A 17330-nucleotide genomic window follows, 5' to 3' on the forward strand; every position below is an offset into this window, starting at 1 on the left:
TGACTGACATTCACCCATGCAGTGGGCCCCACCTACGTCCCATCGGGGCTTAGTTGGTGCCTAGTGTGATCACTGTAACGGCAAAGGCTGAGCGGCATTAAAAGGGTCAGGCGGCTCCTTTCTGCATTTCTCTTCCTCCTCCTAGGATCACTAGCCCAGAAAGCTGGTCATTGTACGAAGTCTGTGCTGCTCGTTCTGTCTGCCCATTCCTAAAGCCCTCTTCACCTGGCCACCCAGACTGGAGGCTCCTTGGGGCAGGGACCATCTGTTTGTTCTGGTTGTACAGTGCCTGGCACAGTGGGGCCCATGACGAGGGTTCCTCGGAGCTACCACCATGCAAGTAATATTAATAGTCCCCTTCACCCGCCGGACACTCTGGTACGTCAGGACAGGGGATAAGCAGCTAGAGCAGGTGAAATCCTGAGCAAGAAAGATCCCGTTTTCCTGCAAACACCCTTCAGGGAAAGAAAGGGAGGGAGGGAGGAAGATCAGTGGCGAGTAGCTTCCTGTGGTGCAGGCCGAGTCATCACAGCAAGGAATGGTTTCCCAGGTCCCGCGGGAAGTGTCAGGAGGTGTTTGAAAGCAGGGCCTGGGTGCCTTTTGCAGGGCTATGTGCACTCTGCTCCCCTTGTGCAATCCCCTTCTGAACCGAATCTTCTTTCCAACGCCGCCCGTGGCCTGCCAAGGTGGATGACTAGACCAGGGCTGCCGGCATGAGGGAGGCGCTTCCTTCTAGGATGCTGAGATGTTCTTAGCAGGTCAGCAGTCAGGTCGGCCGTGCGCTCCCACCAAGCTGTCACTCTGTGACAAGACTACCAGGGATGTTACAAGCGGAGACGTGAGGCTCTGAGGGAGAGATTGTGGGTAACCAGCACTGCTGGAACCCCTGGGCAGAGACTCACTGTGGTGCCCTGGGGATGATAGCGCAGTGTGTATGTCAACCAGAAGGCGCCTAGATGCTGTGGGGATGGGCCCATTAAAATGCTATCGCTGGATTGGCCAGAATGCTGGGTGCATCTGTCAGTGCATAGATACCAGAGATTGCCAAATCCCAAGGGTGGCCGGACAGATGGACGGATGGATTGCAGAACCAGACTGCTGCACAAAGGACAGATGAGCGGGGAGCTGAGATGCCGAGCTGAGATGCAGAGGGCTCGGGAAGGGAGAGACTGTCACCCAAAGGAAGCTGCTGAGTGTGCTGGCCGGGGAATCAGCATTCTCTTGGGAAGAGAGGTCGGGTAGGACCCCTTGGCCCATCTGGTCTGTGCCGTTGCCCGCTGCTGCCTGGCTGGTGCAGTGCAGTCCGGAGGCGGATGGTGGGGAATGCTGGCATCTTGCACATTGGGTATTGAATCTGCTCCTGGGGGTGACTGCGGGGAGATGCTGAGTGTCTGCAGCAAGTCCCAGGGCTCCAACAGGCGAGGCAGGTTCTCCTGTTTCCTAGCTCAGGTAAGGAAGAGTTCACATGGAAGCGATATAGGCCGAGGCAACAAACTTGTGAATGCAGGCTTTAATGAAGGCACATCCGAGACAGAGAAGAGCAAGCCCAACCAGAAGGGACACAAACAGGGATTGGAAATAGGATTTGTAGGGCGCAAGGCCAAACCAATTGAGCCATGACCAAAACTGGAAGGACTCTTGTGACTCTCTGACAGTAGAGCTCAACGTTTGCAGGTCTTTAACAATTGAGGACAAATTAGGAGAAATAGAAGGCAAATAACGCAGCATTTATCAGCAAAGTTGGGATATACTTCAGCAAATTTAGTACAAAATGAGGAAGATTGTAACAAATATTGAATCATTAATGTATTTACTGCTGATTAATTAAGAAGAGGCCCTTGCCTGTAGTATTAGCAAGCATTTCAATAGCAAGGGATTGAAACAGCACTTGATCATGTAACATTATATAATCAACAGGGTTAAAACTAACAATAGAGGAGGCGAGGGAGGAAGCTGCTGTTTGCAAACAAGTCCAAAAAGAGTGGGTTAAGTTAGGGAGGTATTAGCATAAGAGAAACTCCACATAGAACAATTAGAATAAGTACCAACCCAAGTAGGGGCTGGGGTTAAACTATTACCAACAAAAACCCAACAATGAGATGCTGGAACTTTAATACTCTCAATTAAAGGAAAGCTATGATCACTTTGACCTGAAGCATTAAGAACTGGAAACACATAAGAATTAAATTGTGAAGAACAATTATTACAAACAGTAAAAGCAGCCCACTGCACATAGGGGGAAGAACAATTTACACTAGATATATTAAATGAAGAAAAATTATAAACTACTGGTACAAATTGAAAGGGTAATGGATATTTAGGTGAGAACTGAGTGGAGCAAACAAGACAATCTTCTGGACTCAGAGCTGACAGGGACTGGTTTCCGCTGACCTCCTGCACCCAGTAGGCGGCAAACCAAGTTTGTAGTCCACCCTCTCCTAAGGGCTCCGTGGGCAAAGATGTTGTGAGGGAGAGCAGTATAACAAATACAAACCAACTATAAAATTAAACCAAAATAAATTTTAAATATAGATACATGCAAATACTTTGAGGGTATTTGAGGGTATACTTTTATGATGCTTTTTTGTTATGTTTGGGAGCCAAAGGTGGAAACCTGTTGAAATTGTTTGGTTAGCTTTATGCATAAATTGTTATTTTAAAACATTTTGGTTATGACATTCTTATAACTATAATTAAAAGTGCAAACAAGTTTATAAAAAGCCCAAACAAGAAATTGACATTTGTTAATATTATCTTTACCTTAATGTTGAGGTTTCTTACATTTTTTTAATAACAAATTAAAAAAAACTTAAAAAACAAAACTGTGATTGATAAAAGAGAATTTCTTTGTTTGCAATTGCATTATTTGTTGAGGCAGAAATATATGTACATATATTTGTAACTGAAACCTTTTTGAACTTTGCACAAAAAATTGGTGTTAATATACTATGATTACATCCCAACCATGATTTTAAAATAGTGTGGTACCACATCTTATATATATATATATTTTTTAAAAGGGTATAAAATTGACTTTTGTTGCAACAAAATAAAATTATTTTTTTTTTTGAAAAAAAAATAGTCACGTGAGACACACAACATACAGGACAAACTTACAATTAAAAACAAATGGCGCCAAAATTCTATTTATATTTATACAAAATAACACAACCAAAAATAAAAAGTAAAAGGATTAAACATTTGAATAAATAAATTATTACCTTATTTAAAACTTGTAGCATAAATTTGATAAAAATATATTAGTATTTGCCAAATGTATTGTATTAATTCGGTAACAAGGAATTTTGCATTATTTTATATTTAACATTATTTTAAAACTCTGCTATATGGAAATAAGAAAAGCCCATGTTACAAATATTAGTTAGTGGTTAGGATAAGAAGCAGAGAGTGCACTTCTGTTGCTTGGCAACCATATCTTCAAGAAAGTTAGGAATAATTCCAGCTGTTGCATTCCTGGAGGGTTAAAATAATTAATTTGCTGGATTTAAAGTTTTTACCTTGTTTTCTTTTTGTTTCTTGTTTTGTTCCGTTTTCAATTGCTTTATTTTTTGGAGGTTTCTGTAAAAACTATAGCTTTTAATTTTTAAAACAAAAAGAGAGCCGAAGTGAGGCGAGGCGGAGGAGGGGAAGGGGGGGGTGAAGAGCAACCTAGGAAGGTAGCGAGACCTGAGCCAAGAAAGATTAACTCCATCAAGGTTAGTTATCACAATAGGCAAAGCTTCTGCTACAGTTTTAGATTCAGTAAATTCTGGGGCTGTTGGCAGAACTGGATACAGAGGAGTTTTAGGAGCTTCATATGGGGGTGGCAAAATTTTCTGAGAGGGACTTGGCGGGGGGGGGGGTGATGGGCTCTACCTTTTCTGTCTTCTCCTCATTATCATCTTTAGGAGAGCCTGGGGCTGCTTGTTTAGCTGCACACATTGTCCCCGAGGACAGAGCACAGATCAAGGGCCTTGCATATCATGCTAAACAGGATGGTGGAAACATCCTCAGAGGATCTGCCAGGGTTAAAGGCACAGTATAGCCTTTTAGAGTTTTGTCCGAGCCAAGGGAACAGATCCATTCTATTTTTGGATTGGTCGAATTTTGGCTAGTAAAAAGGTGAAACTGCAAATGTTGGAACTGTTCAGTTTCATCATCTGCACGGTCTGCAGCATGCCACGGGCATGGCCCAACTTCCTTGCATCCTGTTCGTGACGCCATGTGGATTGCCACGGGCTCGCAGGGGCAAAAGAAAATGCAGGCCTGTTATTTACCAGGCTGCACGTGGCAACAGACTATATTGGTAAGGGATGCAAGGAGAGTGTGGGTCACGATGCAAACTGCAGACACACACACACACACACACCAAACTTAATCAATTTAAAAGTTTTATTGGGGATAATTACAAGGGGTAAGGGAGCAGTGTATGATTAGCTAATAGAGTTAATGAAACTTAAAACACACAATGACTAAAATATCTACTAACAATATTTATAAACAAAGATGCAGCATTTAGTAATAACTGATACTTACAAATACAAACCAACGCATAACGACCGGCAAATGTAGAAGCTCTGTTTGAAACACGTGAGCTGAGAGAGAGGCTTCGAGGTGATCAGGCTCGGTTACGGGCATACACAGGATACACAGGTATACACAGGATACACGGGTATACACAGGATTCGTTTTTCTTTCTCCTCTCCCTGCCTGCACATGGCAGGCAGGCCATAAAGTACCCACAATGACATCATAGAAGTGTCATAGGGGACGGGGCCCAAAACCTGTTTGTGTTTGTTTCTGATTGGCACAAGCGAAGTTAACACCATGTAGGGGAGCAGGTGCCTTAAAGTCTGGCTTCGCCCCCAAAAGGTGAGGAAATGCATATTGTCTTAGAATGTGTTTAACACTGAATGACAAACGAAGAGGCCAGGGCAATACTGGTATGGCAAGTTCTACAGGATGCAGACAGGAACTCATCTCAACACAACAGGCGAGGCAGGTTCTCCTGTTTCCTAGCTCAGGTAAGGAAGAGTTCACATGGGCCGTGACCCCCGAAGACACTTCCCTCCCGGGAGCTGCGGCAGGGAAGAGAGACCTGCTGAGCTGGAGCCCCGTGCAGATCTCCCAGCCTAAGCAGCTGCTGTGGGTAGGAGCACCTGGCCTAACTGTCCCCATGGGAGGAGACCCGCCTACAGCACTGGGGGCGGGTGGCCTCTCCCGTCTCTTCTGGCGTCAGAGAGCAGGGAACCGCACCCCTGCTGCCTCCTCTCCAGTCGCAATCCTGAGGAACAGACGTTATAGTTCCATAGGGAGCTGGGGGGACCCCAACTCACAGTCTGCTCAGGCCACTAGACCACACTACCTCCCACAATGGGTGGGCAGGAGAAACACCAACCGCATGGTTAGAGAAGGCCCTGCAGCCAGCTGGGACCCATCTCCCACCCCCTAGATTGCTCACAGAGAATCCAGCCTTAGAGCTTTGCAGAGTGACCTGTATGGAGCCAGCAGAGCACAGGAGGTGGGAGCCCACTGAGTTCTCCCCGCTCCTGGCCTCCTCTGCTGCTTCTGTAGCCTCCCAGGGCGCGGCTGTAGAGCGAACGGCAGCCAGATGACAGGCGCGGGCTCCCGGGGCTCACAGGCCACGGCCACGGCCGGCTCCAGGCACCAGCTAAGGAAGCAGGTGCTTGGGGCAGCCAATACAAAGGGGCGGCCCTCTGTCCTGTATCGGGGTAGCATGTCCGGGTCTTCGGCGGGAATTCGGCGGCGGGTCCCTCAGTCCCTCTCTTCTTCTTTGAGCTGAAGGACCCACCGCCGAAGAATGGAGCAGCGTGATTGAGCTGCCACTGATCGGCCTTTTTTTTTTTTTTGCCTCTTGGAGTGGCAGAAAACCTGGAGCCGGTCCTGCCCACGGCTGTACAGCGAGCGGTAGTCACATGACAGGTGAAGGCTTGCGGGGCTCCCAGGGCGCGGCTGTACAGCGAGCAGCAGACGGACAACAGGCGCAGGTTCCTGGGGCTCACAGGGCGCGGCTGTACAGCGAGCGGCAGACACACAACAGGTGCAGGTTCCCGGGGCTCCCAGGGCACAGCTGTACAGCGGACAGCAGACACACGACAGGCGCAGGTTCCCGTGGCTCACAGGGTGCGGCTGTACAGCGAGTGGCAGCTGGACAACAGGTGCAGGTTCCCGGGGCTCCCAGGGCGCGGCTGTACAGCGAGTGGCAGCTGGACGACAGGCGCAGGTTCCTGGGGCTCCCAGGGCGCGGCTGTACAGCGAGCGGCAGACACACGACAGGCGCAGGTTCCCGGGGCTCCCAGGGCGCGGCTGTACAGCGAGCGGCAGACACACGACAGGGGCAGGTTCCCGGGGCTCCCAGGGCGCGGCTGTACAGCGAGCAGCAGACACACGACAGGCGCAGGTTCCCGGGGCTCCCAGGGCGCGGCTGTACAGCGAGCAGCAGACACACGACAGGCGCAGGTTCCCGTGGCTCACAGGGTGCGGCTGTACAGCGAGTGGCAGCTGGACGACAGGTGAAGGCTCGCGGGGCTCCCAGGGCGCGGCTGTACAGCGAGTGGCAGACACACGACAGGCGCAGGTTCCCGGGGCTCCCAGGGCGCGGCTGTACAGCGAGCGGCAGACACACGACAGGCGCAGGTTCCCGGGGCTCCCAGGGCGCGGCTGTACAGCGAGCGGCAGACACACGACAGGCGCAGGTTCCCGGGGCTCCCAGGGCGCGGCTGTACAGCGAGCGGCAGACACACGACCGGCGCAGGTTCCCGGGCTCCCAGGCGCGGCTGTACAGCTAGCGGCAGACACACGACAGGGGCAGGTTCCCGGGGCTCCCAGGGCGCGGCTGTACAGCGAGCGGCAGACACACGACAGGCGCAGGTTCCCGGGGCTCCCAGGGCGCGGCTGTACAGCGCGTGGCAGCCGGACGACAGGCACAGTGAACTGCAAAGTGCACTGCAGGGGAACAGGAAATGCCCCCGGGGGCCTGGCCTGCGGTTTCGTTCCAGGGTTGGCAATGCCACTGCACTGACAGAGAAACTGCCACTGGATCCCCCAGCTTGGTCCCCTCCTAAATGGCCATAGGGAGGGGAAACAGGAGACAAAGGGAACGCAGAGCCCCAAACCAGTCCTTTGCCCAGGGCGGCTTGGCCGGTGGCTGAAACCTGCGCCTGGAAGTCTGGAGAGCCGGCCTCCATTCCCAGCTCTGCTGCTGCCCCTGGACATTCACTGCACAGCTCTGTGCCTGGGGGTCCCGAGACAGAGATCCCCTCTCTCTCTCTCTCTCTCAAACTGTGCGTGAGCCTTAATTGTTTAATGTTTGTGAAGCACCCAGAGACCCTCCATGCAACTGGTCATACAGAGAGAGTCATTGCCAGAACCAGGAGGAGGCCCCTCGCCCCCAGTCCTGTGCTCCGACCACTCCCCTCCACCGAAAGCACATAAATAGTTTTTCAGAGACATTATTAAGGGCACAAGAGGAAACAATCCCACTGGGTAGGAAAGATAGGAAGTCTGGCAAGAGACACCCTGGCTTAGCCAGGAGATCTTCAGTGATCTAAAATCGAAAAAGAGTTTGTGTCATTGTATGAAAAGGTTTCAGTGATGCGGCCCTCGGGCCAATGTCCTAGTCCTCATGTGACCCTCGTGGTGATTTGAGTCTGAGACCCCTGTTCTAAACCCAGCTGGACACTCCATAAATCTCTGAGTCAGCTTAGTGTTTGTAGGCCAAAGCGATCACACTTGGGTGATTAACGTGAGGCCTCTCCCTCTGTGCTTAGGTAGCTGACCAAGAGTGGCCTAGTGTTCAGAGGTTTGCACTGAACTTCAGTGGAAGTTCTGGGTGCTCAAAATGTTTGAAAATCAGGCACTAGGTGTCCAAAGTCAGGTACCCCAAATTAGAGTCTAAGTCTGAAAGTGTGGCCCTGTGCCTCGGTTTCCCCAGCTGTGGGATTAGTGATCCTTCCCCTCCTCTGTAAAGCGCTGTGGGGTGTATGGAGAGAATGCTATAGCAGCGCCAAGGGCTGTTATTGCTGCTGTTCCTGTACTTCTTTTAGGAGAACACAGAGCCACACCCCTAGTTACTGTGGCACCAGGCTTTCCATTCCCAGGGGCTGTGCACAACGAACTGAAGACTTTTCCCTGGATGAATACAACAGGCCTTGGACGCTGTTCGGGAACAATTTTATTATTTCTTTGTTTGTTTATTGTCAAATTTGAGCCAAAATGGTTCTGCCGTTTTCAAGACTAAGGAGGGGGGGGAGAAAACATTCTTGCTCCAAAGATGTGACTTTTTTGAACGTGGGGGTGGGAAATGGCAGGAACATGGAATTTAGCAGGTCTCTCCGGCCGGGCCAGGCGTTGGGGCATAGTGTAAATTGGTTGTGACTTGCTAAAGTTCTTCGCCTTTTAAAAACATTCCGTGTGCCTGGCCCTGGGCTTTGTGACGTGATCTCTTAGCAGTTGATCAGGGGTCTGTTTGGGTGTAGTTTTTAGGAGTGTTTGTGAGCCGCGCTGTGTTCCTTTGTGATTGGTGTACAGGCGGAGGGAAGAAGACAAATGGTCAGTGACAGTGAGTAGTGACCTCCTGGTGCTTACTGTCCGAGGCGAGTCCGGTGTGAGTAACGACCATGCACGTGTCCCTGGGCCTTCATGTTTGTCTTGGTTCCATCTCTTGCAGGGCCTAAAGAAGCCGAATATTGAGGAGATCCGGCATGCAAAGAACGCAGTGTTCAGCCCCTCCATGTTTGGGAGCTCCCTGCAGGAGATCATGAACATGCAGAAGGAGAGGTACCCGGATCGGCAGCTCCCTTGGGTGCAAACCAGACTGTCTGAGGAAGTGCTGGCGCTTAATGGAGACCAGACCGAGGGCATCTTCAGGTAACGCTGCCTTGTGACTCGGACCCTTCGTGCACAGTTCAGCTCTCAGGGAGCTGCACACCAGCATTCACTTCCAGTGGAGAAGATGCAGCTGGCTGCTTCTTTAATAGGGCAGGGTGGTCCATGAGGGGGTCTTAGAAGGGAGTGTTGCATGCTGGGACATGTAGTCTTTCTTAGCAGCACCTCAGCTAAAGATGAGGATGGCCACAGGTTGCACTGTGGAGCACTGTGGCTTGTGCTGTGGCCACTTCTGCCTCGCAGAGTCCCTTTGTGGAGCAGGCAGTGAGAACATTCTCTAAGGGGCAACGTAACACTTCCAAAGCCAGATGACAGCATTGGGCCTGGCTGTCCCTGAGCAGACTAGAGAAGCAATGACCGAGGCAGGACTGTTGCTAGCAGCTCATCTCCCCTCCCAGTCTGGCCCAGGCCGCAGCCTCAGAGAAGAAACCTTTGCAATCGATGGCATGGTCTGAGCACAGCGTACTTTCTCTCGTTTCCTTTTTTATATTGCCCATCACCACGGTATCTAGGCTTCCATCCAGGAACTCTGCCGTTCACCAGTTGTCATTGTTTTGACCAAGATTTAGCTGTGATATATGTAACATCCTGTGTGCAAGGCCACTGTTCCTGCTCTCCCACTGTCTGCCTAATGCCAGGCCTTAGCAGTGGGGCCCTCTCTTGCCAGTGACAAAGCATGATCATGGACAGCACGTTTCCATAGGGCCTCTCCTGTGGGGCCCTCTCTTGCCAGTGACAAAGTGTGATCATGGACAGCACGTTTCCATAGGGCCTCTCCTGTGGGGCCATGCAGTGGAAAGGGCACCTGGGCACAGGAGGTACAGAAGATCCCCTCTGATTTCACAGACCGCCCCAGCTCCTCCCCTTTGTGGGGGTGCTGCTGAGGGGAGAACTGTGGTCCCTGGTGGTCTGGGCTAGCTGTATCTCTGTGGACAGAGAGGGGCCTGGACTGGAACACCCCCAAAGTGTGGGTAATGCTTGTCTGGTTCTAAATGGTTGGAGTCCCCTGTTGCAATGGGCCGAACCAAACTCCCAGACACTAACCCCCTGAATTCTGGGGAAGGTCACAACTAGACCTGAGTCTGAGGCCAGCCTCTTTCCCAAATGGGCCAACCCAACCCCCTGGATCTGCAGCCCAGCTCAGTGCCTCTGGCCTGTCTCTGGAGATAGCCATGGACTGAGCGAAGTGCAGCCTGCATGCACGCTGCCTCGCAGAGTATTCCTCCTTGCTCCCCTCCAGCTCCCAGTAAGAGCTTGGCCAGGCCACTTCCTACCCCTCTGCACCCATCCCAGGAGAACCCAGGACTCAGAAAATCCAGGCCCCACTGACCTTCTTCTTCAGCAACTGGATTGTTGTCCAGGGCTGGCCTGGGCCTCTCTGGATTTTGCAGCCTGCCTTTCCCTGGAAATGACACACATTCCTGGTGGGTTTTTCTCAGGTTGCTTTATCCCTTGACTCCCTCCAGGCAAAGGAAGGGGGCTGGCAGCCCCCGCAAGTGCTGCTCAGCCTGCCATTCCCAAGAAGGTGACCTGAGAGCAGTTCCTTGGTGTGTGAATCAGAGTCGTACTGGGCTGGGAAAGTTTCCCTTGTCGTGACCTGAGCCTGAGCCACCGCTGGGTGGCAGTGACCAAAGGTGCTGAGAGACCAGGCAGTGATGGCAATAACATTGTCAGTGTCTCCTACGTGCTGCTGTGCGCCGGATCCTCTGCTGCAGCCTTTGGGAGGGGGAGGGGAGTGAATTTCACCAGGACTATCAGCCCTGCCCTGTGTTAGTCACGGCTCTGTCCTGGCCGCTGGACTCTGGGACATCTTTGCTTGCGGTCGCTCATTCACATCCCATTTGAGGCCAAGAGCATCCCCCAGGGGTTTCTCTTGTTTGTAGGCTGAAGGGATCTTCCTATCCACAGTGCTCACTAATGTCACTCCTCACCTGGCCAGAGGGGTCGCTGCTGAGCCACACGAGGCCCTTCCCCTCCCCACGGGCTCAGCATGGTGTCTGCTGCCGCAGGGGAATGTACCTGTCTATTACAACGTATCAGGTCTGTCTCCCCGACGCCACACCCGGCAACCACCTCTGTTAAGCAAGGTCTCAGCTGGTTACTCTGTCCCAAGCTGTTAGAGGGCTTCTTACACAGCCTCCCACACAGGCTCAGCTCCGCTCCCCCGGTGCTCAGAGAGAGGAGTCAAATTGTGCAGGGGGGTCTGTGACGGGATCCCCAGGGTACAACCTGGAACTGTGGAACCGCTGTGCCCCCTTAACTCTGCAGCCTGGGCTGTCTCTCCCAATGCTTTGCTAGTGACAAGCAGCAAACCCCTCCAGGCGCTGTTATCCCTCAGCCAGAGAAACACCCAGCTAAATTGCATGAATGCTTTCCAAGCCACGCATAAACCATCCACAGGGAAACTCCAGCGAATCCCTCCAACCTCCAGCCTTGCACTCCAGAAATGTACCGTCTTACATTGCTCAAGATCTTCTCTTGAACAATGCAAGCTCATTAATTAGTTCGCCACTTTGTCAAGTGGACATGTACCAGCCTTTGTAATCGGAGCAGATTCCCCAAGCACTTTAGACAAACTCACTGGTAAAGATAAAACATTAAAATAAGTGTATTACCTCCAGAAAGATAGCTTCATACGTGATTATAAGTGGTAGGCATAAAGGTCAGAAACAGTTACTAAGAAATAAAAGTAAAATCAGTCTAAATCCTAAACTCTATTAGATTAAGCAAGATTTGGATCAAACAGCTGTTCTCACCCCGCTGGACGTCGCAGGCAGGTTCCAGTTCTCAGGACACAGGCTGAATTTCCTCTCAGCCTGGAACCGATCTCCTCAGTTCAAAGTCTTTGTCTCCCCACTATTCTTGTTGCCTTCAGTGTAGGTGAGGGAGGAGAGAGGTGGTCTCATGATGCCATTGTCCCTACTTTATACTCTCAATTCATGGCCCAGGGAAGATACTGGCCCAGACATGTCCTGGTGGGCCTTGCTGAGTCCTCATTGGGTGGTGCTTGTGCAACTGTCTCTTACAGAATTGTAAATCTCTTGTTTACAGGTCCCCTGCTGGTCCATGACTCGTGATGGTCGCTTAATGCTCTTTTGGGTGTGGGTCGCAGTCTGTTTCAATAACACCCATGCAGCAAACTCTCCTCACTTCATACACACTAACGATATTCAGATTTTGACAGAACAATGAGTTTCAGCAGATCATGATCTTTCATATGGTATCTTGCATGGCATACAGTGTATGAAATATCACAACCATATTGCCATGGTGCTACTTTGAGCTCCAGTGCATCATAGGTACATAGCAGTGACCATCTACTCAAGCTCCTCCCACAATCTCAAACCCCACCCATGTGCCCAAGATCCACCGATAGCCCCCAAAGTGCTGGATGGCTGTGCTCAAGTGACCAGCAGGGAAATAGTTAATGCTGCCAGTTAGTGGCATGTGTTCCCAAGCTGGAGGAGCAGGAGTCCTAGAGCAAATCTGTGCAGACAGTAGTGAGCTATACAAGGTGCTTTCACAGCTCCTGCAACCATAATATCCAAGCGCAATTGCACATGTAGATAGTAGTGAGGCTTCTAAATAGCCATGTGTGTGCAGTCACAAAATGTATATGCCCAGGCACCATAATAATGCACGTGAGATGCTTGCCATTGTGCACACTTTTCCACATGGGCAGCCTCTGGTCTCTGTGTTTGAAAAGTGGACTGTTGTCATCACTAAGTTTCAGAGTTAACATACCATGAATCTAACATAGGTAGTATTCCCCTCTCTCAGCTATTGTTTCAATCTCTCTGCAGACTCAGGCAGGCAGTATGTTTAAAATACTCATCGCTGAGATATCTAAGTGTTTCTCCAGACTCTGCCCATAACAGGGACTCTGGCCTCAGCCAATGTAACTGGGTAAATGGCCCTCAGCATCCAGCTGTAACCCCCCCGTGGACCACGTCTGAAATCTGTGGGGGTTTCTTTTCTGCACAGAGTGCCTGGAGATATCGATGAGGTCAACGCCCTCAAGCTGCAGGTCGATCAGTGGAAAATCCCCACCGGCTTGGAAGACCCTCATGTTCCTGGTAAGGGTTCCTGACCCCGCTCCCTTCACACAGGGAATCCTGGTGCAAGGGGGAGTGGGAAGTGAGTCCTGGCTCTGAGCTTTGTGGGGGTGAAGCCAGCCAAGCCTGGGGCGGGCCCCGGCCCCCCCGGGCAAGGGAGAGACTCAGAGTAGAGTCCTAGAGCAGGCCTTGTGAATGGGGGAGGGGAGCCCACTTCAGGCACTGGGCATCAGCAGGGGAGGGAGGTGGGGAGAGAAGGGACAGTGCTAAGCAAGGGCCCAGCAGGGTGCAGAGCCTGGAGGCTGATGACTGGAGCTGGAGCTGGGCCACAGGGGCCCTGACCTCGGGTAGGGGCACCCCACTGAATGTGGCACGTCCATCCCTCCCTGCTTGGAGCCTGGCTGCCCCGGGGCCACGCAGATGCCAGAGCATGCACCAGCTCTCGCGTGTCAGGATTAACGTGTCAGGATGAACAAGTGTCCATGCTGCACTGAGGCGGCCGCACGGCCGAGGTCAGGCTCACTGACAGCTGCTGGCTTGTTAATCACAGCTGAGCGGCCGAGTGTGTCAGTATTTCAAGCCTTCCCATTGATTCCAGCTGCGTAATCCACCAGCCCAGTCTGCTGAGCATCGGCTCTCTGCCTAATCCCTCTCCAGGACACAGAGCAGCATGGAGCTCACGGTGGGAGCATCTGCAGGGGCAACTAGTAACGTGGGATCAGTCCTAACCTCTGGCAGGGGCCCGTGGAGCCTGTGGAGGAGGAGAATTAATTTCCCACATACCCAATACGTCGTAAAGCATCAGGGAAGGTGTCTGATCAGTGTTCATCATAGTCAGTAAGGCCAAGAAGAGGTTCAGTTGTATTAACAATAGAATTCATAGATTCATAGACTCTAGGACTGGAAGGGACCTCGAGAGGTCATCGAGTCCAGTCCCCTGATGAAAAACAATAAAGAAGCAGGACAATGGCCATTCTCTTAACCTGTGGTAACAACCTCATCGTCCCATCTCCAACAGGACACGGCAGAGATAGCAAAGATCCAGGCAAGGGTGGCTGGTAATAGAGGTGGGGGATCCCATGAGAGGATCTCATTCAAAAAAACATTGAGAAACACACAGTTGGTTCATTAACTCGGTGACATTGTGCATCACAGATGAGATCTGGGGCATGTTCGTTTGGAAAGCGGAGAGTGAGAGGAGAGCTATGAAATCACAGAGCAGAGAGAAGATGGATCAGAGTCTCCTACAAACCCCATCTTGTGGCACAAGAGCAAGGGAGCGCTCAGTGAGATGGCCACACGTTTAAAAGGGATAAAGGAAGCATGTAGGCAGCCTGTGGAACTCACTGCTGCAGGATATGAAGACCGATAGCTTAGGGACAGATTCTGTCTTGCTGACTCACCCTGAGTAGTACCGCACAGGGCTGCTCATGGAATAAAGTGCTACTCAGAATGAGTAACGGGGGCAGAATCCAGCCCTCAGGGTTTCAAAGAGCGCGAGGAGCAGCTTCAGTTCCCACTAACGAGGATGGCCAAGATAAGGGTTATCAAGCTGTGTGCTGCAGGTGTAGGGTTGCAAACTGTCTGATCGCACAAACCCAGACACCCTTGCCCCCCCCCTTCCTAAAGGCCACACCCCTGCCCCTCCCCTTCTCTGAGGCCCTGCCCCCCACTCACTCCAGCCCCCCTCCCTCCATTGCTCACTCTCCCCCACCCTCACTCACTTTCACTAGGCTGGGACGGGGGGGGGTTGAGGTGTGGGATGGGGTGCGGGCTCTGGGCTGGGGGATGGAACCAAGGGGTTCAGAGTGTGGGAGGGGACTCCAGGCTGAGCTTGGGGCAGGGGGGTTGGGGTGTGGGACGGGATTCGGGGTGCAGGCTCTGCCCAGGCGGCACTTACCTTGATTGGCTCCTGTAAACAGCAGCATGTCTGGCAGCGGGTCCTAGGCTCATGAGCGGCCAGTCGGCTCTGCACACTGTCCCTGCCTGCAGGCACCGCCCCCACAGCTCCCATTGGAAGCGGTTCCCCATTCCCAGCCAAAGGGAGCTGTGGAGTCGGCACTCGTGGCAGGGGAAGTGCGCAGAGACACCTCCCCGGCCACGCCTCCTCCTAGGAGCCACTGCCGGACATGTCGCTGCTTCCGGGAGCGGCACGGAGCCAGGGCAGGTAGGGAGCCTGCCTCAGCCGCGCTGCGCCACCAGACTTTTAGCAGCCTAAAATCTCCCGGGTGGGCTTCAGTAGCCTCTGGGAGATGGAGCCCGATTCTGGGAGGGTACGAACTGAATTCACACACGCTGGAAAAGCTGGCTACAGAGTGCTGGCAAAGGGAGGCCAGCTAGCTAGCCCTGCGCTCACAGCCAAGGGGCTGGAAATCAGGGGAGCCGGGTTCACGTCCTGCTTTGGCCACACACTCATTTTGTAACCTTGGGAAGCTGCTGCATCTGTCTGGCTCAGGCTCTTGCCCAGGAGTAAGTCAGCAGTGTCCGTGCCTGGGGAGAAATGGTAGGAGCCCCCTCACTTGGGACACTTCAAAGCAGACCAGTCCAAGCCCCGTAGGGAGTGTCCCACCCTCGCCCCTTCAGGGCTGGACTAGATGGGACTGAACATCTGAGACAGGACTTTGATTTCTGTAGTGCTCTAAGCCAGACCAAACCGCTCCATTTAACACACCGGGGTCACCAGCAGCCATCCTAGTATAGGCCTGTGTCCCCTGCTAGCCAGGGTGTCCAGCCTCTGCAACCCTCTAGCACATGTGGCTCCGCCTCGTTCTGTTCAGTAGGAGGGAATTCAGCCCTCCGAGACAGGAGCGCTGGTTTCTGCTTTATTACCTATGGAATCTCCTGCCATAGCAGGGAGCAGCCAGCAGTAGCTTTTCTGTTCCTCTGGCCTGCAGGGGCTCTCTGGGGAATATGGAAGAGCCCGTTGGCCTGGGCAGGTGGGCTGGTTCTACGAGTCCTCGGGAGCCCATTAGCTCCTTGAGATGGGTTGGCGGGGCTGAAAGATTGTAGAGCTTTGGTTAGAGCCCTCTGCAGGGACTCCAGCCATGGCAAGGCCTGGAATGCATTCCCCAGGCTGAGAGCCAGCGTGCAGGGCAGAGAGAACGTGTGTGACCGGGAGAGGCAGCAGGCGAGAGGGAGAACATGCTATGGGTGCAGGGACCTGCAGGGGGAATCGGCCTTTGATCCTGCAAAGGTTAGAATGTGAGTGTCTTTGCATGTAACCAGCACCAGCTGCTGTTGTGATGTAATTAGGGATGAGATGCCACCATGATGGGGCCTGGTGTACACCTGAGAACTCACTGTGCTGTCATGGATACTTCCCGGCATCACGGCATCCCATCAGGCAGGCTGCTCCCACGGCCCAAGGAATCCTGCCCCGATGAGAAGTGTTAACCTCACCCCCGGTTTTGAAAAGAAGGGGAGGAATTTCCGCCCCTCTGGTGAACACATTTCAGCCTCTCTCTGGGTGCAGCTAACCCCTCCGTCCCTGGAAGGGCTTTGCTCCCTGGCTAACAGTTGTCTGATGAGCAAATATTTTGCCTTTGAGATGAGCCAGCCCAGATGGCAGGTATCTCCACACCGTTCCCACAGAGAATACCCCCGTTCCACCCCTCTAGGAAAGTTACGCTCTTCTGCAGTGTCTCACAGCACACCCGTCACTCAGCCCAGGAGCTGAGCCCAGTGAGAGCCACATTTACTCTGCATCAGCGGTGAGACTCAGGTGATCCAGCCAAAGGGAGAGAGAGCCAAGGAGAGAGAAGCAGGGAGACCTTGTCTGCTTACTGCCAGTGAGGCAGTGGTGGGGCTGGTCCCCTTATCTAATGGGGTTAGCCAGGAGCCAGGCAGCAGCAGGGTGCTGGCTTTTGTCTCTGCTGGGCCTAGCAATGCAGCAGCTCAGGGAAATGGCCAGGCAGCCGGCGGGCGCTGTTTGGTGTCTAGCACCTGATGCCGCCTTGCTGCGGCGCAGAAGCTGGGAGATCCAGCGCCCCAGTCATGTGGGCAGGTCTATCGTGGCTGCTGCTGCACACCCTCCCCTGGACACTTCCCTTCCCCCCAGCCCTGGGACTGCCCAGAGTTCTGGTCAATGAAGTGAGAGGCTCGGAGGCGAGTGTTAACGGGGATCCTGACAGAGTCTGCAGCATCCCAGAGAAGCTAACACTGCAGTAGATACCACAGGCCATCCCACTGGCCAGCGTGGGGGGAACGGCCCAGCCCTGACTCTTGGCATAATGGTCCATGATTACGAATGCTCTTCAGTTCAGGTCGTTACAGTACCCGTCCGAGCAGCTCCATGACACAGCTCCAGATCCCACAGCGGTGAGCGCAGGATAGACAGACAGCTCAAAGCCAGAAGGGTCTATTAGATCA

At 52.6% G+C, this 17330-nt stretch overlaps 1 protein-coding gene across 4 annotated transcripts in view; it reads left to right on the forward strand.

The window, feature by feature from the left end:
- ARHGAP39 (Rho GTPase activating protein 39) overlaps positions 1-17330 on the forward strand; it is a 370894-nt gene that overhangs the window by 329251 nt on the left and 24313 nt on the right. For all 4 annotated transcript variants that reach the window (XR_005593866.1, XM_039523605.1, XM_039523606.1 and 1 more), the window contains 2 exons: positions 8690-8889; positions 12892-12983. Coding sequence is in view for 3 of the 4 variants with exons in the window: in XM_039523605.1 (XP_039379539.1) it covers positions 8690-8889; positions 12892-12983 (292 nt within the window). In the remaining variant the exon portion in view is untranslated. The remainder of the gene's footprint in view (positions 1-8689; positions 8890-12891; positions 12984-17330) is intronic.

Source organism: Mauremys reevesii, linkage group 2, assembly GCF_016161935.1.
Source record: "Mauremys reevesii isolate NIE-2019 linkage group 2, ASM1616193v1, whole genome shotgun sequence".
In the NCBI taxonomy this organism is placed as follows: domain Eukaryota; kingdom Metazoa; phylum Chordata; order Testudines; family Geoemydidae; genus Mauremys; species Mauremys reevesii.